Source organism: Colias croceus, chromosome 7 (genome assembly GCF_905220415.1).
Source record: "Colias croceus chromosome 7, ilColCroc2.1".
NCBI classification, from domain to species: Eukaryota; Metazoa; Arthropoda; class Insecta; order Lepidoptera; family Pieridae; genus Colias; species Colias croceus.
The window spans coordinates 3,564,354-3,588,092 of NC_059543.1; the positions used below are offsets into that span (position 1 = coordinate 3,564,354).

Here is a 23,739-nt window from a genome sequence, read left to right on the forward strand (position 1 = left end):
GCGAGTTCTGGACCTTTGGCCACCTTCATGAAGTCGATTCCGAATGGTTTGATCACTCACTCGCGTGCCAGTAGATTGACGCAGTTGATTTTGTAAGGCACGGGCGGTTACCGTCCGCTGCCGACGCGCTGTTAGTCTGATGTACCGGTCCTCTTGGGCTGTTGTAGCCCGAGTACTTCCTGTTCCACGTCTTCTAGCAACACTACCTGTCTCTTGATAACGATCCCAAGCATTTCGGATAGCTCGACGTGACACACCAAGACGTATTGCCACCGACCTCTGAGAATTTCCTTCTTGAAGCAAAGCAACTGCTCTTGCTGCCGTTTCCATATCCATATGAACGCGAGATCCAGGCATAATAATCACGAATAATACCGAAACCAAATTAAACTTTAAAAAATAACGATGTGCTACAGTAACATTCAGAATGAGACTTTGAACACAAGTGATTGAGAATTTGGAAATAACGTGATTTTGAAACATTTAACTCTTTCTGGTTACCCACTTGAGAATAACATTAAAAAGAATAGTTAAAACAGCAATAAAGTTTCGTTAACATGTCAACAACGTAAGGGAATACTCAAGTACCCCAATAACTACCCTATAAATTACGTGTAGGCAAAACTTTGAGATAAGTGTAGGTGGGCCCTATTTTGTTTTGAGTAGTGTAGTATTTGATGAAAAATTGGAGCAGCCGTGGCGCGCGGCGGCATTGGATATATCGTGGGCCGTGGCCATATCGTAGATTTGCTCATTTCACGAAATGGTCGCATTTCAATTTTCATGAAATGGCCAACATAGTTAGATCATCGTTAAATCGTCAACGTTTCACGATTTGGTCATTCACATTTGGCCGTATAAAATATAGAGTCCATAAAATATTAAAAAAATTCAGAATATTCTAAGAACTTGTTTATCGTCATTTAAGTTAGTGCCGCGGCAGCGGCCGGCGAGTGCCAGAAGCGAGTAGAAGATATATACTTAAATGCGTCTTAAATCCTTTTATTTAAGACGCATTTTTTATTCAATACATATAACTATAAGATATCCACATTTTCCATAGTACTCGAACCTCTTCGTCGTAAATTCTTTGCGATGACTTTCTTCATATTTTAATTAAACGAATTATGAAGTTTTTAACTGCGAACACATAAACATTAAACACATCGCTTGCAGCGCATCTACCAATAATTAATGTAACTATTTTACGATATGATCAAATAATTTTGATCATTTCATGAAAAAACTGCGCGTTTAGTTTATCGAGAAACGATTTTTTATCATTGATCTGCCTAAACCACATCATGATGTGGCCAATAGATATTCGATCATTTCATGAAATGCGTCCATTTCACGAAAAGATCGATCATAATTATCATGAAATGAGCAAATCTACGATACCTATGGCCACGACAGCTATAAGTAACGCAAAATATACCGAACACTAATACTACGTACTACGTACCTAATATCCAGACATTTCAGTGATCAAGACCCTTATTATATTATGTTGTTCATCTTGTTGGTAACTAAATAGCAGAAAAGTCATGAAATTGAAATCACTAAATACTAGAAATCGAGGTAAAAGTTATGAAAATACTATTTCAAAAATTGTATAACGCAAGATCCCCACCGCCTCTTTCTAAATCTTCTACAAAACCATGGAGCGGATTTTATGCGGTCAGCGGATTTCAACATTAGATCGTGCTATGTGTAAAAATGTCCTTAAATATTTATTAATTTGTGAAGCGAGGATGGGTATCCTCGCTTCACTGAGAATTAAATAAATTAATGCTAAATAAAAATGATCTGAATGTCCCAATCAAGCGGTGAATCAAACGAAGCTAATCCTGCGCAAGTCCTGCGCCATCTTTTTCCAGTTGTTATCCAATTCTTAGGTATGTAAGTCATACATAGAGTTCGTAGTAGAAAAATCACGAAAAATTGAATTATGTATCTATCTTAAGCATTGATCTTTAGCAAGGCATATATTGCTACCTTACACCAAGAATATTACATCAAATTGAAAAATCGTTTTCTAAGAGGAATTATTAATAAAAGACGTATTCAGTATGATTGTTCGCTTTATTGATTTTTATGTATTTTACCAACAAGAAATATCGTGTCATTAATCATTATAATACTTATATTAAAGGTAAATCTAAGGTCTAAGCCTGATAGTTATTACACAAAATCAAATGTATACAATCGTATAAAACATCAATTACATTCTATGAAATTTCTCAGCATTGTCCGCACGCAACATTACACTCCTAATAATAGTTCATCACAGATTTATCGTGTACTTCTTAGTTTCTTGTCTCCATAAAAATTATAGGGCGGAACATGTGTGGTCTAACGTGTAATGGAACATCCATTCGTATCCTTTTATAAAATATTGGTATAGTCGTCATAGCAAGCTAAATTGTTCAATAAATAAATTATACATTTGATGCCAGCTGTTATTTTTAATTGATTTCTTTTAAAATAATTTAAAAAATAATTTGTTTATCTTATGTACAATATTATCATTTCGATATGCTATATGAATTCATAATTTTCCTATTTTTTATTGGACCGTAATATAACTAATAATAACAACACTACTTTAATATTTATGGAATAATTGTACAGAAAATAAATATTACACGGCAAAAATAGCAAACTTAACAAAGAACAAAAATATAGCACTTTAAAAAAATGACTGTGATAAAAAGTGGCCTATGATTTTTAGGAATTATAATATTTTGATATATTATATTTTTAAGTAATTAATTTTATTATACTATGTTGCTAACAACATTGTGATGTTTATGAGTAAAACCACTGGAGCGTCTCACCGTCAAATCATTCCTAAGAAGAAGTTGAGCAAATTATTTTGTAAGTAGTAGTAATGTAGTATAATAATAAAAGGTATTTATTATAAAAATTAACAAAAATCTCCACATAAATTAATTACGTCACTAACATACATAATATCAATCTGCTCTTTATGGTGGTATTCTCTTTTAATACACATAAGTATGATATTTAGTTTTTCTAAAGTGAAATAGAATCAATTCAACGATTGTTGCGAACGTTAATTCCCAAATCTTTCATAGAAATTCATCTACTACGCGTTCAACACGCACGTATACTATTGCACAATCAAATCTAAATTATGCTAGTCTTACAATTAAATTAGTTTCTGGTAACTATAACTTTTTAATTTCTAAATTAATAACTATTATTCTCGCAACACATTTTCATATTCAATTAACTAACCGATTACCATACACCAACATTAAATAGCACCCATGAGAATATTTTACATTTAAAGCGACATTTATTATTTACAATTGCGATTAAATTTACATTATATACAATAATATTTATTTATAAATAGGTACAATACAAAATATGTTACATCCGACGCAGTCGTATGTGATACTATAACGGCTGCCTTATAAGTTACATCTCGAATCTCTCAGGATATTTTGTTCAGAAATAAATCATCATACATTCTGCTTTACAAGGAATTGTGATGATTTGAAATTTCGATGCGATAATTGACTATATCGATTTAAATATAGGAATAGAGTTTTAATGTCAGCTGACCAGAATTGTTTCAATTTTTAACAGCTGTCTTAGTTTATCTGTGACCCGTATTAAAGCGACTTTAGAAGCGCGCACGTTGACTTTCTCTCCAGCACACAGAAGTTGATGGCATTGCGCTCGTTCTAGGAATTCTTGGGTTCGTATTTCACGCAGTAGCTCTTTAGGCGAACCCGAACCACAGTGTATTTGTTTGAGTAAAGATTCTTTTGACTTAATCTGCAAAACAAAACCTAATCAATAACGAGGTTCGAACTAAACATTATAAACAGATCGTTTGGTGAGGAATCTTCTTAACATTTTTATTAGCTTAGATAAAATACTGAATATTAAAAAAGAAGTGGAATTAAACGACGATAGGAATACTCACCTGTAGAATATTGGTAACGTCTTGTAATAAACACCACAATCCATCCGCAGGCTGACCAGTTGCGGTTCGTAGACTGTAAAACGGTGGCAGAGGAGTCTCGGTACATTGAATTTCCATTGTAGCATCTGGAGTCGGCGGTGGTGATGCTGGCGGCGGCGACGATAATGGCTCACAACCAATTTCTTCTCGATCTAAATAAGACCGAAAAACAGACCATGTAAATCAACCCGCTAAAAACACAATTCCAAAGCAGAATATCATTGTGATATTTACTAACCAATAATTTCAGTAGGCGGAGGGAACCTCCATGGATCGAGGGATCGTCCTTGAACATCTTCTATATGTAGGTGTATTAGTTTAGCAGCCATCCCTTCTGCTAGTTCTTCAGGCATTTGTCCAGCGTAAGTTCCAAGGATGGGATCCGCACCATAAGATAATAAAAGTCTTATGACTTCTATATGACTATTCTCGCACGCTTCGTGAAGAGGTCTGAAATGTTTAGAGCTTTTATTAATAAAAACAAAACACTATGAAGTCAGTTAACATTATTAGGAATATTTGACATTTAAAGTATTTAATAGAAATCGAAGAAATTACCTAATTCCTCCTTGGGCGGCCGCAGAAACATTAGCACCATATTGGAGAAGTAATCTAGCAATCCTCACATGGCCTCTTGCGGCAGCTACGTGTAATGGGGTAAAACCAGCATTATCTTTTGCTGAAGGATCGGATTCCATTTTCTCTAAGCAGTAAGCTACGCAATCCTGTAACAAGATCAACTCATTATTAACAATTCTTTATTTAATATAAACAAATAAGCAAAGTATTATGGACACTTACAGTAAAGCCAAGTCTAGCAGCCCGGTGAAGGTGCGTTTCTCCAATACTTTTATTGATAAACCAGCCTTTAATTTCTTTTTGTATGTCATGGACGGATTCTGGTGATGGTTTGGGCGCCGGGCGACGAATTTTATTCCCATTCTCCTCTTTACGTATAACTTTCTTCTTTTTTCTAATGTAGTCGAACCCCGAACTCAATTTTCTTCTACCGAATAAGCGTTTTAATCGCCTTTTTGTAGTCCCTTCAGGATTAGCTATGGAACTGCTTTCTTCTTTTGAACTATTTTTTTCATCCGGTGTGGGGCTTTTTTCCTTTTTCACTTTATTTGATATTTCTTTCATTCTTTTGCCTGATAAAGATTTCATTATACTATTTCGTTTTTTTAATCTCATCATTCGCCCTTTAGCATCATTTCCTTTTAAGGATTTAGTACTTCTAAGGCCATCTCTGATAGAACTGGACCTTCGTTTTAATTTGTGTTTTAATATCTTAGGTTTCAATTTGGGTTTTGGTTCATTTTCTTTTTTAACTTCAATTGTTGGTTCATCTTCTATACAGTCATCTCTGCAAGATGTTGGTGGGGCAGAAGCGGGCCTATCATCACCAAATACTTCTTTTATAGTTGCTCTTTGCTTTAAGACTCGACTTTCTGTTCTTGTTCTAGATTTTAGAATTAAGGGAGCAAATTCCTCAGTAGCACCAATTAATCCATCTGTATCTTTGATGAATGCATCTCTAAAGGCAGTCACAGTTTCTTTTCTAAAAGCCCCTAAGTAAAATATATCCTCTAAAACTTTTTCTTTCTTGCCACTTAAGTTACCCTTATGACCGTTCTTAAGCAGACCTAAGCTCGGGGTGGGTAAAAGTTCAGTAATATTTGAAGATTTTGATAACATTTTTGGCGTTTTCTCTTCTCTGTCTTTTGATCGCTTTTTAGAGCCTTCTCTTTTTCCACATCTTTGAATAAGAACATCAACGATAGAACTTCCACTCTTTCTAGGCTTTGTCGAAGATAGTACGGTTGACGTCGAAGCTTCAGAATCGTAATGAAGCCTATTATGAGCTGAATAACTAGAATTTGATTCTAAATCGCTGTCCAACGTAGTTTTTTCAGGACGTCTATACAATTCATCTGTGGCAGCAGATGGTGCGGAAGAAGGTGCCGGAGATAAGGGCATAGGATCTAAATCTGGGAGAGAAGTAGAACCGCGCGTGAAATGAGCATTCGATCCTTTACCAAAAGGACCACCTGAGCGACCTCTTGGAATGGCTATCAGCCTTGTAGGCATCCGTAGTGATCTTTTATATCTATAAAGTTCTTCTTCCCAACCTGGGTGAAAATCTGATCCATCGCCAAAGCCAGCTTTTCTAACTGGAGTTGAACTATTACTAGCACTGCTAGTTTCTAATTTTTTAGACGGAGAAGTTTTGGCAGATGTCTTGGTTGTGGACGGTGATTTTTCTTCAGTTTTTGTATTTTTTCGAGTTCTTAATCTGTTGCTTAGAGTATCTTCCTCACTTTCAGAACTAGACCCGTCGTTTACCTCACACTTAATATTTTCTACAGATACTACTTTATTTTTTGATCTTACTGAGGATCGAGTTGCTTTAGACTTAATAGGTTTATCTGACTTTTCTTTGGTTGTAGAATCAAAAGATTTTCTTGTACTGGCATCGCAACATTCGAGTTTCACGATAGCAGATTTTTCCGATAGATCTTTGAGTAACTGATATTTTAATTGCTCGTGTCTCTCTTTTTCTTTTAAAATTTTACTTTTAATCAAAGGCTCGTCATCATCCGTTGATTCAGACTCTTCTTTTATAGTTGTTTTTAGCGGAACACTTAAATCTTTTTCTTTCTTTATTGATATAGATGGTGATGATGTCGATTCACCTTTACTTTTATGTTTATTTTTATTTTGAGTTTTGCTTTTTATAGGTTTTTCGCTATGCCTATCAACTTTTTTATCAGGCTTACTTTTTATATTTTTTGTATCTTCCTTGTTTTTTACCATTATTTCTTCAGGAACTTCAATTAAACTGGTACTCTCTTCTTTTTCTATTGGTTCTTGCTTTATATTAATTAAAGGTATTTCATTTAAAATACTTTCCGAAGTATGGCTGCCATTCTCGCTTATAGCTTTGCTATTTTTTAATTCAAATTCATTACTATCCAATGTATCGGACTTTCTGGATTTCTTTTTATGACATCCAGATTTTAATTGTTCAACAAAACTCTCACAGGCAGTAGCCCAATCCATGTCCAAATCGTCGACACTTTCATTTACGTTTTCTATAGGATTGTTATCATGAATATCAAGGTTTATTTCACTTTTAATAGACATGACTGCATCTTTTTCTATTTCTTCTATATTCATTGGTTCTGATTTTACTTCCGCTAAAGAGACTTCGACATTTGGTTTTTCATTTTTTATGACAGATTCTAAACGTAAATTATCCTCACGAATTTGATTAAATAGATGTTGTTTCTGGGATTTTGGAAGCACTTTTTCCTTTTCATTATTGTTGAGTTGTGTACTTGGACGTGATTCTAATTTAATAGAATTGTCTTGTGATGGTGGCATAACCTTGAGTTCAGCTTTAGTTCTTATTCTAGATGCGACATCACTTTCAGGCGATTTACTTTTGTTGTCATAGCTATCAAATCGTTGATATTCTGAATCACATGGTATAGAATCTATGGCTTTGGGCATTTGTATGTGATTACCTAAACTTGGTATCACTTTATTTTGAACAACTTTGGACATATTTTTGTTACATATCTCATGATCATTGTCTTTAGTTAAGTCCGTTATTTCTATCACAGAATCATCTACATCATCTATAACAATGAGATCAGGAACTGATGTATTAGATTTAGCATTTTCTAAATTAGCAGACTGTCTTGTTTCTAAGCTAATCCTTAGGAGACTGCGAACATTTTTATCTGAATGTTGAAAAGTACCTGGGGTATCTACATGTTGAGGAAGTGTGTCTCTGCCTGGAATTTTTTGTATTATATGTCGATTCGATAAATACTTATCTTGGTAGTGAGCGTGATAATCATTTACCTCCCTTGACGTTTCTGCCGGATATGCGCTTCTAGAATAAGCTGGATTCACATTCACATGACTATCATGATAAACGTGTATGGGATGTTTGATGTCATGTTGATAAGTTTCAAATCTTTTATGACTAGTGTAGTCGTAAACTGGACGGCTCATCAGATCACGCTGTTCCCTAGCTGATTGATTAAGCCTTTCCCCTCGACTATCAGCTGGCCAAGCATCACGTCTGGGGATTTTTTCTGGAATGTTGCTAACAACGGGTCCTGCTATACGTTTTCTCTCAATTACTTTGCCATCTTCTCGTATTCTATCATCATTCACAGGTCTGGTAAGATCTATTCGAGGAACATAGTCGTTTCGACTTATAGTTGAACTACTGTACTTTGCTCGTTCAGAATAAACTTGGTGACGAGATTCAGTAGGATAATTATCACTTATTAATCGAGCACTCTCATACGATCCATTATATCGAATCGGTGAGTGACATTGTTGAGAAGCTGCCCCATATCGAAGTCGCTCCCTATATTGCGCAAAATCAGGCGCAAAATCAACTTTATGCGATGAAACTAATCGATCAGTCACTACATGTCTATTATTTGTTAATCGAGGTTGCAGTGGTAAAGATTTATTTTCCATGGACATGGAATCGATGACATCATCTTGAGTTGTAGAAGAGTCAGCCGAATTTTTAACTGTTTTCACAGAGAGATCTAATGGTGACTCTCGCTTTTGTTTTGTTTGATTCATTTCGTTTACTAATGACGTAACTGACACAGTCATTCTTGCTTGTTGATTAGGATATCCAGATTTGATAGTAGAACGAGACGGAGATGTCTGTATTTGATTTGTGGCTGTGTAGGCATAGTTCGTTTTCGGTGCAACGGCTGGCCGATACGGGGGTCGCACGGGCACCGACGAATTACTTTGAACTATCGGAACGGATGCACTTTGATATCTTGTAGAAGATGTAGAAGGTGTAGGATAATGGTAACTGTTTCTTGAATCTAAAGGTACACTTTTATTTATATAATCTACGCGACCTTGAATTCTTGAATCGTGTAGATGTGGTGGTGGTATAGGCGCAGGAGTCCGATCAGATCTAACGGAATAATGCGAGCTCATTGTATCTGGTACATTGTGTTTGTATGGTAAAGGTTGGATGGGTTCCATTCTGTGATTTGTCTTATGAGACAAATTTGACGAAGTAGGCCGATATCCCGAATACGTATGTTGGGGATCGTATTTTCTTTGAGGCAATGATGGATGTCTCTCAAAATGTGAAGTACGCGAGATGGAGGCGGTGGTTTCACGACGCTGTGGTAATGTTGCATACATACCACCAGAAGATGTAATGCGTTTAGTTGGAGGTAATGCCTGAGGATGATATATTGGTGGAACGCGATCGTTATGAGGTGGTGGCGCTTGCGGCTGCATAACATACCTTTGCGCTGGTGGACTAGAAGCACTAGTGTCATTTAAACGTTGAATAGTATGCTGTGTCATTGTACTGGACATACGTGCATAAGTTTGAGGGCTTTGACGTAAAATTGTTGATGGTTGTGGGGATGCAACTATAGGTCCGTGAGAGTTCCTACTACTGTCTGCTATAGAGGTTTCATATTGATAGCGAGGATATGGATCTGCTGATCTACTGGCAGGATATGGATCAGGTGGGCGACCGGACACAAAATCTTCGATAGGTCTTATTGTCGGAGTTTGACCTCGATGTACCGGAGCTCGATATTGTTGAGTTTCTATGGGTTCCGGTGCCTGAGGTGGTTGCAACGGAGCTGTCGAAGGTGGCCTTGCTGGCGAAGGACAGGGTGCCGCAGGTGCTGGAGCTGGCGACGGTAATGTATGTGCTGTCGGTTTGCGTATAATATGAGAAGGTGGTGAAATAGCGCCAACTGGTTCTTCTTCATCTTCGGGCTCTGGCTGTTCACGTCGTTTTTCTGCAGCTTCTCGCATCACAGTAGCCTTATGTATTATATGTGGTTCGGGTTCTATTGGTTCCGAAGGTGGGCGTGGAGGAACTACAACTGGTGTTGGTGTCGGCGTAGATGGTGGTGCCGCAGCAGCGGACGGTGGGCGCGATGACGGTGCTGGTGCCCCTGACATTGCTGGAGTGCCTTCTTCTGGCGGAGTTCCCGATGGCCACATGGATTGTCCTGAACCTTCTTGTGCTTTTGGCACTCCCATAAAATACTGGCGCGTCCCTTCCAGAACATTGTTGAAAGAAACATCCATGCTACGATTTCCGTTTCTGCTGGAAACCTGAAAAGGATTATTTTTCAATTAGTAAGTATATTTGCGTTATACATATTATAATAAAATATAATAAGGTATTAATTGATTAACTATTTTTAGCATAGAGTGCTCGTTTATTCGAGAAGACTACCTAACATTAATTAAATATTGAAATTTTACAAGCACATTTATTCCGTTTCGTCGAAAAGTTTTCGTAACACTTAGTCAAGTGCATATTAGTCAAATATAATATAGTTGAGTGAGCGATGGGGTCGTTACCCGTCGGCTGCCCTTGAGCGTTCTTCGCCCTCGGTTCGCCGCCCGCCACCGACAACGGCAACCTCACGCACAATACGCACACCCACTTATAAATATTTTCGCGTGAAAACTTTTTACTTGTGATAAATATTTTTTTTTTTCATGTTCAGCACCGAGTTTCGTAATCGTAGTATCAAAAGATATTATCGAGAAAGCTTATCTTATAAAACTTATAACTTATTCAATCCATTTTCATTATTAGCTCTGATGAATGCTTTAATCAAATGGATACTCTTATAAAGTGTGCATTTGCACTTATTTTCTACAAGTTAAAGTAAATCAATATGTAATATGTACATATTGCAGTATTGTACAGTAGATACCTAGTAATGAAACACATTTTACTTGTCATATTTGATACAAATATTTTAATCCAAACTAAAAAAACTGAACTTGACATTTATATTGAAAGATCACGTCGAAGTATGGTAAATTAACCGTGGTGACGACCAAGGTGACGACCACGTGACGACGGATTCAAAACGGTTAATCGTATTCATTCTACAGTTCTATACTCTCCAAGCTTTTTGGCCGGGCTGAAGTGAGGCATGAGTCGATGCGTACAATGTTAAATATTCACTATCCCACGGAAATAAGAACTACCATAATGAGCATTGAGCGAGATGACAGTAATGTCAACTTCAGCCCGCCTGTGAAGTTCTCTGTGCCTGTGTTTACGTACTTAATTAGATTGTTTATATATTTCGAAGATATTTCGTATACGTAAATGTTCTATATAGAATTTCACATGTGAAAACATTTTCTGAATAGACTATAATAAAAAAAAAACCGGCCAAGTGCGAGTCGGGCTCGCGCACAAAGGGTTCCGTAGCAGCAAATATAATAAATTACAGTTAAATCAACCTATCTCAAAAACTATAAGAGATACTTTGATCAAACCAAAAATCGTTGAAAGAGTTAATTAGCATGCATCACCTCTATTTTTTTTAGAATTTTATACCCCGTAGTTATAAAAATAGAGGGGGGGGGACATACTTTTTACGACTTTGAGAGCTGATATCTCAAAAACCGTTCACTTTAAGAAAAATGTTTTTTAGAAAACTTTATATCATTTTAAAAGACCTTTCCATTGATACCCCACACGGGTATGTACATCGAAAAAAAAAATTTCATCCCTCAGTTACATGTATGGGGGGCCCCACCCCCAATTCTTTTTTTTACTATTTAGTGTCATATTTTTGTAGCGGTTCATACAACACATATTCCCATCAAATTTCATCACTGTAGTACTTATAGTTTCCGAGTAAATCGGCTGTGACAGACGGACAGACGGACAGACGGACAGACGGACATGACGAAACTATAAGGGTTCCGTTTTTGCCATTTTGGCTACGGAACCCTAAAAATGCTCATTATTTTGAATTTTGATAGTTTCCAAGTTTGAATATTGCAACTAGACGAGTAAATAAGTCGATATATAGAAATAGAATCGTATTATTTAGTCTTGCTGTATTGTATTACCATCCATTAAATATTTATTTATGAAATATAATATATTGTTTACTCACATTGACATGTGACGTACCTACGTTACTTTTCAAGGAATATATTACAAAACCTTACAAAACATCCTTAAAAAAATCAAATCAATCACTTACATTTCACTCAATTAGCTTCTTTATTAATATTATACGAATTTTTTAATCTCAGTGGGGAATTGCCGTCTTGTTTATGAAAGCAGTGATATAATCTAACAACCTGCAGCTTATCTGACCTAGTTTTAAAAGAATTCCAATTCTTACTAGTCGAGTTCTTCGTGATACCGGAAACTGTTGCCAACGTCTACGCATTCGATGATAAAGATAAAAACCGGCCAAGTGCGAGTCGGGCTCGCGCACAAAGGGTTCCGTAGCAGCAAATATAATAAATTACAGTTAAATCAACCTATCTCAAAAACTATAAGAGATACTTTGATCAAACCAAAAATCGTTGAAAGAGTTAATTAGCATGCATCACCTCTATTTTTTTTTAGAATTTTATACCCCGTAGTTATAAAAATAGAGGGGGGGGGGACATACTTTTTACGACTTTGAGAGCTGATATCTCAAAAACCGTTCACTTTAAGAAAAATGTTTTTTAGAAAACTTTATATCATTTTAAAAGACCTTTCCATTGATACCCCACACGGGTATGTACATCGAAAAAAAAAATTTCATCCCTCAGTTACATGTATGGGGGGCCCCACCCCCAATTCTTTTTTTTACTATTTAGTGTCATATTTTTGTAGCGGTTCATACAACACATATTCCCATCAAATTTCATCACTGTAGTACTTATAGTTTCCGAGTAAATCGGCTGTGACAGACGGACAGACGGACAGACGGACAGACGGACATGACGAAACTATAAGGGTTCCGTTTTTGCCATTTTGGCTACGGAACCCTAAAAATAGCCAAGACTCAATCCGATCCATGTATAAGTTACCTATATTATCTTGTATCCTATCAATTGGATCAGTATCACAATAACTTCTTATTTGTACATACGAGCGAATGCTTATTAGAATGACTGACCCCACTATGTCAAATTCGTTTAGTGTAAACAGGCGTAGAGCATTTTTCCGTTGTTCTCAGTGCGAATGAAAAAATTCTGTGCAATGTATTGAACAACACAGAATACGAGTATTCGTTTACACTAAAAGATCACGAATTCACGAGAAATGCTATTGCCTAGCTCTATGTTTGTTTGATATAAATGCACCGTTACAATTTCAAAGTAGAAAATAAAATTATTCGTGAGGATATAAAGTCAAAATAAATATTACCTTTACGACGGCTACCCTGCTTGGTGAGAAAGGAAGCACCCGAGTTCGTTCATTTCTCTGTTTACTGGGTCAACGCCACCTGGAAGAATTAAATTATTTCTTTAATGGCATGTCTTTCTCAATTTAGTACCCGCATTTATTATAGTGTGGTTATTATTATTTGTCAATGTCAAATAAGTCCAAATTATGGAAAATGCTATAAAGTTGCAAAAGAAAGAAATTATAATAACGAATAATTGTGGTTTGTCTCTTTCTAAAATTCAGCTTAGTTGGCATGATAAAAGTTATATTGTATGTGTACATATTACATTAGTGATAGCAGATTATTAACTTAGTCATTATTATACAATAATCCGCATTCAAAGTTGATAATTGATAAGCCTGACGCCTGTATATGAATAAATATTCAAACTTCTCATAAATTCCATTGAACATTGACCCACATAGTACATTCATCGATAAATACATAACTATACAGTTCAGTATATCATGTGAATTGACTTGTAAAGTGCCTTTGTTGAATACAAAATATTACAATAGCTATTCTGTAAACAGGATTAAATATATTACACAACTACTTGAATAAAAATCACACGATAGATTTAAATAAGCTAGTTTTGCTATCTTGGTGGCCTGTCGGCTGTCTCGGTGTCAAGCTCGCAAAATTAACAAAATGTACATGTTTGAATGATTCGTGTCGATTTATATACCTAATAGGTATGAATGTTCGAAAGAAACGCAAAATTTGTTTTGTTTTTAAAATTTACAACCCAATTTGTGATAGGTATCGTATATCTTGTCACTGATAAAATTTATTACTTAAGGCTTAAGATTAGATGAGAAGAAAACAATCTAATTTTAATACAATTAATTATTAAAATTATATTATAATATTATGATTCATTTACTCGGAAATTGAAATCATTGTCCTACTCGTCAATTCAGTTATAATGGCACACCTTCTAGTATCTAATCACGAATTTAATCCTTTACTTCTGTGAAGGATGTGAATAATTCATTAAGATAAAGTGTTGTATCTTTTTGATCGATAAAACAATATTTGTGTGTGGGTAACACTATTTACGTACATGACGCGGCACAGCTGTGTCGGGTCAATGCCCCTAAAGCGCGCGAAACAAGGTGAAACGAAACTTCGTATAGGTACTTTTTGTCTTAGCTAAAAACTGTGCGAACCAGTAGTAAATATCACTGGAAATCATCTATTTACATTTGTAAAATCTATGTATCGTCCTTAGGTATCGTCATTAAAATTATTACAAAAATATAACGATTTCTTTGCCTAAAAGAGTGAATGAACTATTTTATTCGTCCCATAAAAGAGAATTTAAATTAAACTATGTATTCTAAAAAAGAAATAAAGATGACGAAATATGTAATTTAATATAGGTATGATGTTATCATAATATCAGCTCATTAATAAAATAAAGTGGCAAATAAATGGTGAAATTAAACTTCCCACGATGCAGATGGTGAATGTCAATAATGTCACCAATATACAATTTTTTTTTTATTTCTCCCAGATAGGTATTTTCATTCAACATTTTTTTAAGTAATATTCGATTGATGCGCACGCATGTAAGATGACTGAAGTAGGTACCTATTTGATCTCGTTTTAGTAAAAATTACGAGGAAACGACGCGGACGTCGCGTCGGTATTGTTTTGAACTTATGTGAAAAACTCCACAATTTATAAGTTATTCACCTTTCTGAAAACCCGATGACGCATAACTTAGCATTATTATGTAATCATTAACATTGTTCCACCAACACATCAATATAAGTCTTTACACACAATACAAAGCTGTGCTTTACCTACTATCAGAAGGACTAATGGACGTTTTTTCTGTAAATCGATATGTAGCAAGAACATACAGTTAAAGATGAAAAGTTCGCGAGTTTGTGACCCTATTAATAACCTCCTAAGCCCTCAGAAATCGTCGCCTATAATGGAACTATGTAGGTACATAATTACAATATGTACGCATTTTCATTTAAGGGCCTCACTGCAATAAAAAAATTAACCTTTCAATTCTTGTTTTCAAAATTTACATTTATTTCCCTCCTTATTTTACAGGTCGTAAAGAAAACTAACTACACATTTTCCAATCCTCTACAGTCTACACTCTACACTATAATTTGTTAGATTTAATCATATCAGCCTCCAAATTGTTGATAATTAACATATTATAAAATCATCAAATAACAAGACATCCCTTTCAGTGTTTGAACACGTAATTTCAAAGTCCATTTATTTTGACACCCTCCAATACGTAACTATAGTAGATAGCAATAACTGCCTTCTACGCATACATTGGCGCATTCTATAGGGAGAGTGTAGGGGAACGAAAATTGTATCCTCTCGTCGCCCTTGCTACAGCATCAAATAAGTAATTTTGGGTACGGGGTGCCATTTAATTGAATTGATAGACAAATAAGGAAAACTGTTTCTTATTGCAATAATCATGTAAACAATGACTAATTTACGAACATTTTTCCCTGTCGGAATGAGATATAAATATATCCTTAACTAGCGGTCCGCCCATGGTACATATGGTACATATTTCGCAATAAAAGTTATTCTATATTCTTTCTCAGGGTCTAAAGATTGTCTGTGCCAAATTTCATTAAAATCGGTCCAGTAGTTTATGCGTGAAAACCATACATACATACATAGTACATACAGTACGCGTCACGTAAAAAGAACGCTGGATGAAAGTGATGGGGTGTGTTTGCGCATGGATCGAGTTTTGCACGTAAGCTATGTGCCGATTATTTTATTTTTAAACTAGGCTCGCGAATCTTGGCTTCGGAACTACCTATTTGTTATTCTTATACCACCTCATAACACCAAATAGAGCGATAAATCGCCAATGCGCAGCGTTCTTTTTACTTTACGCGACCTGTACAAACCTTTCCTCTTTATAATATCCTATAGATGAGTCTCGCAAAAGGGGAATTAATAAAAACATTGAAAAGTTGAAATACTTCCGTGAAATATATTTATTATTTACCTATTTATTTATAAATATATTATAAGTTTTTCCAAGTAACGAACACTTAATGAATTTTTATTGTCGTTAAATTAGCGTGAGTTTCTTCATTCTTAGCAGCATTCATTTAGCAGCTAAACGTTATATTATGCAAGTATTACTAGACATGCACGTGTACACAATAAATGATCTATTTTTGTTGTATAAGTAATAATATAAACATAAAATTATATAGCACTAGATTTCCGCCCGCGGCTTCGCCCGCGTTTGAAAAGGAAAACCCGCATAGTTCCCGTTCCCGTGGGATTTCCGGGATAATAACTATCCTATGTGTTAATCCGAGTTACCCTCTATATGTGTGCTAAATTTCATTGTAATCGGTTCAGTAGTTTTTACGTGAAAGAGTAACAAACATCCATACATCCATACATCCAAACATCCATACATCCATACATCCTTACAAACTTTCGCCTTTATATTAAATAATATTAGATTAGATTTAGCTCTCAAATAGCACACATTGTATCTCAAAGCATTTAGGTATTCTAACAGATCGTATTATCTTATAAGTTAAATAACTTTAAATCGTATTCTTAATGTTTACATTAATGTATTATATTGAAATTACTATTGATTAACATACAATTGCTGCTAATTAAAGCCATTAAACAAATTGCATCTTTAAAGAAGTTATCCTCATAAAATCCTTTGAAGGTCTTTTCATAAGAAATTTCAGTGAATATAATATTTTAGAAAAATAACTTAAGCTTTAGCTAAAGGAAGTGGTACCACAAATTAGTAAATATATACTTAAGTGGTTAGACGATTAATTATTCCGTTTGTTTACGAAGACTAACACAGCAAAAAAATAAATATTTACATTCCACGCGTCGGATGTTTTTATAACTCTCATCTATACTCTCGATATAGTTCTGTGTCTATACTCAATCATAGAACTTATAATTATTATTTTATATCCACAACGTTTACAAAATAGATGGATGATGAAAATGTAAAGAGAACGCTAACAAAGCTGCTATAAAACAAATGCAACGTCGCGGAAGGAATTTTCAAGGCAAGGTCACACAATTTTACTATCCGAAGCAGACTTTCCGTAAAGTAACCTTGCGTGTCTCTAACGAGAAGATTATAATATTTAACGTGCAAAATATTATAACGCAATACATACCTACAATTAGATATCGATATCTATAAAGAATTATTGAAAAAAAATGTCACAATATAAAAATACAAGGTGACCTTATGTCGCGATATTATTTGAACGGCATTTTTATCAAACCTCCTAAAACATACAGCGAAGTAAATAAAAAATCATTTCGGATGGAATTTATCGGTTTAATTTTAGTAGCACTTACATTTGACAATAAAAACAGCTGGTGTTTTTAAATTAACGATGATTTCGAGTCAGATTTCTCGGATCCGCGGCGAGATGCGCAGGCGCGCCTGTGCCCTACATTCGCGTTCTATTTTTCGATTGAGCGCTCTAACGCCCTCTATTATTAGATCCGCATTGTTTATTGAGGATGGAAGACTTGCATAGTAACTAACACTTCCTGTATTCGCCGCATGTATTTGACATTTAAATTCAGATTAACATTAATAAGCTATTGTGGTGGCATCGGCCTTTGTAATATGATATAACATTCTCATTTTTACACATTTATTTAGGAAAAGCATTCGATGAATAACTATTGCTTATCTTAAAGCCAGATCATACAAAATCGATCTGTCTGAATGTAAATAGGTCGTGATAAAATACCTGAAGAATCTAGGGTAATTGCGCCAGTTCGCGTCCACTTAGTGCAGTTGGAAAGTCTGAAGGAGAAAATAAAAATGTTCCAGAACAAATTTTAACGCAAAATTTATGTAACGTGTTCATTACATAGTCTATTTTAAGATTTACTTTCAATTGTGTTGGAAATATCATGTGGTTTTTATTTATCTAGACAAATAGCAGAATTTGGCGTTTTACCCAGTTCGCGTCCAAAAATGCCTTTTTGCGTCCACCCGTGGACCAGTTCGCGTCCACCAGCTTAGAAAAGGAATTAAGAATGTATTGGGTGATATTTTATCAGATAAATGCAAATAAAAATTAGATTTTAATAAATTATTTATTTACGAATACAGTTATTTAATAAAAACCGGCCAAATGCGAGTGGGACTCGCATACCGAGGGTTCCGTATTAACCTGTCTTTTTTTATATGTTTTAACTGTAAATGATTATTTTTTCAATGTTTCCCTTATTTGTGCTATAAGACGTTGCTTCGCACCAAACTTCAAGTGTCTGTGTTCACGTAAAGTACCCTGTAGGTTTTGATTCCCTTGCGAATGTCGAAATTTGCGAAAATTGGCAGCATAAACGGCTGTATCTTTTGATTGCTTTGGCTTATAAGTTTGATTTTTTCACTGCTTCAAGGGACCGTAGACTTGAGTATTCAAAATAAATTTCAGCTTTATACCTCTACGCGTTACTGAGAAAAAGGGTCTTGACAGAAAGACAGACCGGCAGACGGACATACAGACGGACGGATATCAAAGTGATCCTACAAGGATTCCGGTTTTTCCTTTCTAGGTTCGGAACTTCGGAACCCTAAAATCAACATTATTATTAATATAATTCACTGTGTAAGGAAACTGGAAAAACTTAATTATATTTATCTTCTCATCATTATTAGAACCAAAAATTAACAAAAAACAAAGTTACGTTATGTAAATAAATAATAATCAGTTCTATTAAGATTACCTACCTACCCTATTTTTTAGTTTCTAAAGAATTAAATTTCTCTTTTGTATATTATTTTCTTAACCACAGACTCTCATTCTCAAAAATACTAGTCTCATTCTTAGAATACCCATTTTAAAATGAAAAAATAGCATAAAAATTTGCTAATTTGAATGAAAATTTAAATTATCAACTTGTGGTCTTAGTCAAAAATTTACAATATATTTTAAATTACATATTTTAACAAACAATTCATTGCTACGTAATGAAAAACAATGTGGACGCAATATGTTCTATTGTTATGCACTACAGGTATAGTTTGCGCCCACCGTGGACGCAAAATGGAAGTTGTACAAATTCGGTGTAGTAATTCGCGTCCACCTTATTTTAGCTATTAATTGTAAAAGAAATAAGCTTATTTATAATCCATACTATTCCATGTTTTGTTAGCAAAGCAAAGAAACAGTTACATATTCAAAAATTTACATTTAACAATAAGATACTTACCGTCAAACGCGACCCTGCGCACTATTTTTTTCTCAAAATCCCGCGCGTTTTAGCTCTCTCGTTTAATAGCCAAAATTAAATATTTTTTTTAAATAGGATAGGCGGTGCGCAGGCATATTTTGAATATGTGTGCATGTCTCTTATACATTGAGGTATTATCGGAAATTTTTCTTATTACAATTTTACATAAAGTATACTTATTTTCGTGAATTTTCTAAAAGATATCCGCAAAATGGACGCGAATAGGCAGGTGGACGCGAACAGGCGCAATGACCCTATTTTAGGAACTGTAACAAGCCGCGCTCATTTGGAATGTCTCCAACGTTCTATACGAGAATTCTGATGTTGTTTACTTTGCGTTGTCGTCCTTATCAAATTTATGACTTTAACTTATTAAATTATCAATAATAATAATTATTTATTATTTATTTATTTATTTATTTAATTATTTATTGCACACACAAAAGAAATAGAGACACATAAAGTACAGATAAGATTAAAATAATGTGTACAAACGGTGGCCTTATCGCTAGATAGCGATCTCTTCCAGGCCACCGTAAGTATTTAAGTAAGTAATATATAGTAAGTAATTATCTTTCTTCTTTCTTTCTTTCAAATCAGCCAATCGTTTCCTGAGTGAAACTTCCTCTTTTCCATAACCGTGAGCCGAACACCATCTCAACGAGCCGCAAATGAGCAAGCTATCGTGAGTTGATTGTGACACGCAACAGAGTCGTTTTCCTTCCAGTTTGTAGGCTACTAGGTCAATAGCTGGTTACAAGAGAATAATTTTCAAATGCCAAACCGGTTTGTAAGTTACATCAGAAGTCGGAGCCTAAAACGAAATTATTGCATTGTTCATGCTTGCAAAGATCGACGAATATCGAATAAAAACTGAAGCGGTTTCAGTGACTACTATTGTGTTTATATCGGGAATAGATTCACGTGAGTAAAGGTCGATTATTCTTTAGTTAAATACCTATTAACTAATTAACGACTAATTACGTTAATCGATAGGGATAACAAATCATTAGTGTCAGTCAATAAGATAGAGATCGGAGCTGTGTAAATGAAACAAAACTTGTTAGTGGGTCAATGGGTCAATGTCAAAGTACCGCACCGTGCACGAGGAGCAAAATACAATTTGTATGCACATAATATTGTTGAAAGGCTAAGAAAATTCCCTAGAAATATTAGCATTGTTTTGCATTTGTCTGAATTTAATTCTTATAACAAGATGAGAGAAATAACACGAATATAAACAAGTATTACAGATTATTGTAATAAATAAAAATATACTAGAATTTATAATACTTTATTTTTTAAAACAAGTTGTTCCCAACAATTAATTAAAAAACATATTTTTGTGCACCAAATAGGTACATAAATATCATACTCGTACTTTCAGGATTGAATAAGTATTACTCGAAAATAGAAGTGTTTAATTCTATGAAATAAATTACGTCACAGTGTTTTTGTGAATATCTAAATACATATTTGTATTATTTTTTTTATCAATTTTTTCCAGTAATACACTGAGTCACAGAATTTCATCATATAATATAAAAAAATCATGTTTATTTGTGTTTCGATCTTACATGTGTAAGAATTAGCAACAGAAACAGTTAAGTTGCATATTTATTTTATTCGTAAGTATATGTACTTTTTTCTTTTAAATAAACCAACATTTATTATCATGTAGTACGTGGTAATAGTTCTTGCTTTGTTTCTGTAAATGCCAAGGAAAATCCTTTTGGAAATATACTTCATGTCAATGAGAATAAATGTCTTTAAACCTTAAATACCTATGTACGTGTTTCAAACTTCTTAAATATGTAACTGTTTCTTTGAAATCTTTGAGTAGACCGATAATTCACGTAATTTTCCTCCGTTTCCATAACCACAAAAATATTTCATTAATCTTAATAAATATCGAAACGTAAACTTATAAAACATTGGAAATAGCTGGCACGAAACGATTTGTGCAAATTAGTTTCGATGGATAGGACTTTGCGGAAGTGGCGGTGAAAGTGAGGTGAAAGCGGCCAGCAGCATTTACCTAATCGCAGGCGGTTACATCACGTTGCAAATGTGAAAGTCAATGTTATAGCCGATGATTGTACACGTGACACTTACATTGTAGGTCACGCTGATGCATCATTGTTCGGCTATGCGTCGCTATTTGTGAGAAAAGAACCGATTTATTGAGAAAACGCCATAAGAGCAGTCGAGGAAAATATTTGACGCAACATCGACTGTTAGGTTATTTTATTTTTAGGATTAGTCATTTTTCGAGCAACTGTTTAGACTGGAATTTTATACAGAGGTCTTTATGGGATTTTTTAAGAGATTTCATGTCTAATAGGTTATCTATCGAGTTAGAAGTATAGACATGCATTTTGAAAATTTTGAATTGTTTATGACTAACTTTGAAATTATTAGGTAACATTATTAGGAAATTACTTATATTTTTAATTTACCGTTTCTATCGGAAGTAGTTTTATGGAAGTAAAACGTAAAACCTATTGAGGAAAAAAATTATCAAAGGTACGCCAAAAATAGCTTTTTATATGTAATTCGGAAATTCCTTTCACATTTACGGTGGACTTGTAAAGAGGACGTCCTCTTGACGTCTCTGACGTAGTTCCAATAAAATTAACCGGGTTATTTAATACCAAGATCGTTAAGCATTATGATTTCCGCATAGCAATTGCGATAACGAATAATCATCGTATTAGACTCATGATTGTGTAACAAAGGGTTAACTTATCGGAGCTGATAATGGTGCTTGTTTTGTAAATTATACATTTAAAAATATTTAATGTAGCTTTTTCAAGGCTACACACAACTCTTCTTTAGATAAATTCCTGTATATGTGCTCGTATTTATTTTATTTAGGAACAATCTATTTTTTTAATGGATAAAAATTACTATTTACATTGGATTTTAAGCTTCATATTATGATGTGTATGATGTATATACGTATGTATTCTTTTAATGAAGATAAACATCCGCGTCTCAGTAATTGACAATAATGCTATCACTGTAAAATAGTTCAATGTGCTTCATAAATCACGAGTAATAATAAAGATAAGTGAATTTAGACGGTTAGAGAAAGCGGTGGGGATATCTAACGGGTGATAGCCGGTATCTAAGTAGGTCGGTGCATATTAACTAGTGCAAACTGCTCTTATCTAAGTATTTCGTTTGTTTGTTTACATTGTTTCTAAATGTCTAACTCGGAGTAAAATTCTGTGTTCCGACTCGGATTATTGTTATGGGTTCGTAAGTTCGTTAATTTCTCGAGTATCTAGATTCTTAAATATACATGTTTGAATTTTACGGGAAATTTATTGCAAATTTCTTGCACGTGACTATTATTATTGATTTTATATTCTTAAGAGCCAGCGCGCACGAGCAACTTTGTCTCCGCAACTATTTTGTCTCTCCCACCCATGGACTAGTATGAAAGTGCGCACACGTAGCGACGCAACTCCCCATACAATTGATTGGGAGAGACAAAATAATTGCGGAGACAAAGTTGCTCGTGCGCGCTAGCTCAGAAGCACTTCTTGAATGTTGCCATCAATATCATTGCTTAGGCCACTTGGTATGGTATGACTGCCTAAAAATCGATTGCCAGAATTTGAAACAGGTCATAAAAAAGAAAATATAAAACGCAATATGTGCTTGACTACTCTACTACTCTGCTGATTATGTATGCTTTCAATCCTTGACCCCAATAATAAAGATAATGACTACCTATCGTAAGACCAATAAGAAATTGTTCTAGTTTATAATCAATGCCTTCAATAGTGGTCATTGGCACATATCGCGAATTGTTTGATAATTATATGTTTATTTTGGGTTAAATTTGTTAAAAGTTTTGATGTTTTGTTACATTTACACGTGTTGTTTGGATTACGTTTAGAAATGTTTTTTCATCGACGTAATGTTTCGGATCTCGTCAGATAATTCGACGTTTGCCTCTTAACTAAATAACGAGCGTCTTCCTTGTTTTCAATTTATAGGTGCTTGTGGCTGCGGAGCGAGTCGACAGCAGTCAGTTAACGGTACGATTATTGCATGTTATGATTTTCGCAAATTCCAAACTTATTTAGAAACTCATAAACCTGAGGAGTTAATTTCCGTTAACAATAATAATTACTATGCTATTAACCTGTTAGTCCAGAAACGTAAGTACCCACTGTATAATTAGGTATATTTAATCGTCTTTAAATTTTAAGTGTACAA

The 23,739-nt window shown here is 34.6% G+C and overlaps 1 protein-coding gene across 3 annotated transcripts in view; it reads right to left on the reverse strand.

Annotated features, from left to right (window-relative positions):
- Nucleotides 1–2,066: 2,066 nt before the first annotated feature.
- LOC123692976 overlaps nt 2,067–23,739 on the reverse strand; it is a 54,489-nt gene continuing 32,816 nt past the window's right edge. For 2 of the 3 annotated variants that reach the window (XM_045637835.1, XM_045637836.1), the window contains exons 3-8: nt 13,224–13,302; nt 4,805–10,147; nt 4,562–4,728; nt 4,242–4,453; nt 3,965–4,155; nt 2,067–3,813 (exon numbers count right to left, since the gene is read on the reverse strand). In XM_045637835.1, coding sequence (XP_045493791.1) covers nt 3,589–3,813; nt 3,965–4,155; nt 4,242–4,453; nt 4,562–4,728; nt 4,805–10,120 — 6,111 coding nt within the window. In that variant the 5' untranslated portion in view covers nt 10,121–10,147; nt 13,224–13,302 and the 3' untranslated portion in view covers nt 2,067–3,588. Of the gene's footprint in view, nt 3,814–3,964; nt 4,156–4,241; nt 4,454–4,561; nt 4,729–4,804; nt 10,151–13,223; nt 13,303–23,739 lie in introns of all 3 variants that reach the window. The other variant, XM_045637837.1, reaches the window with a different exon arrangement.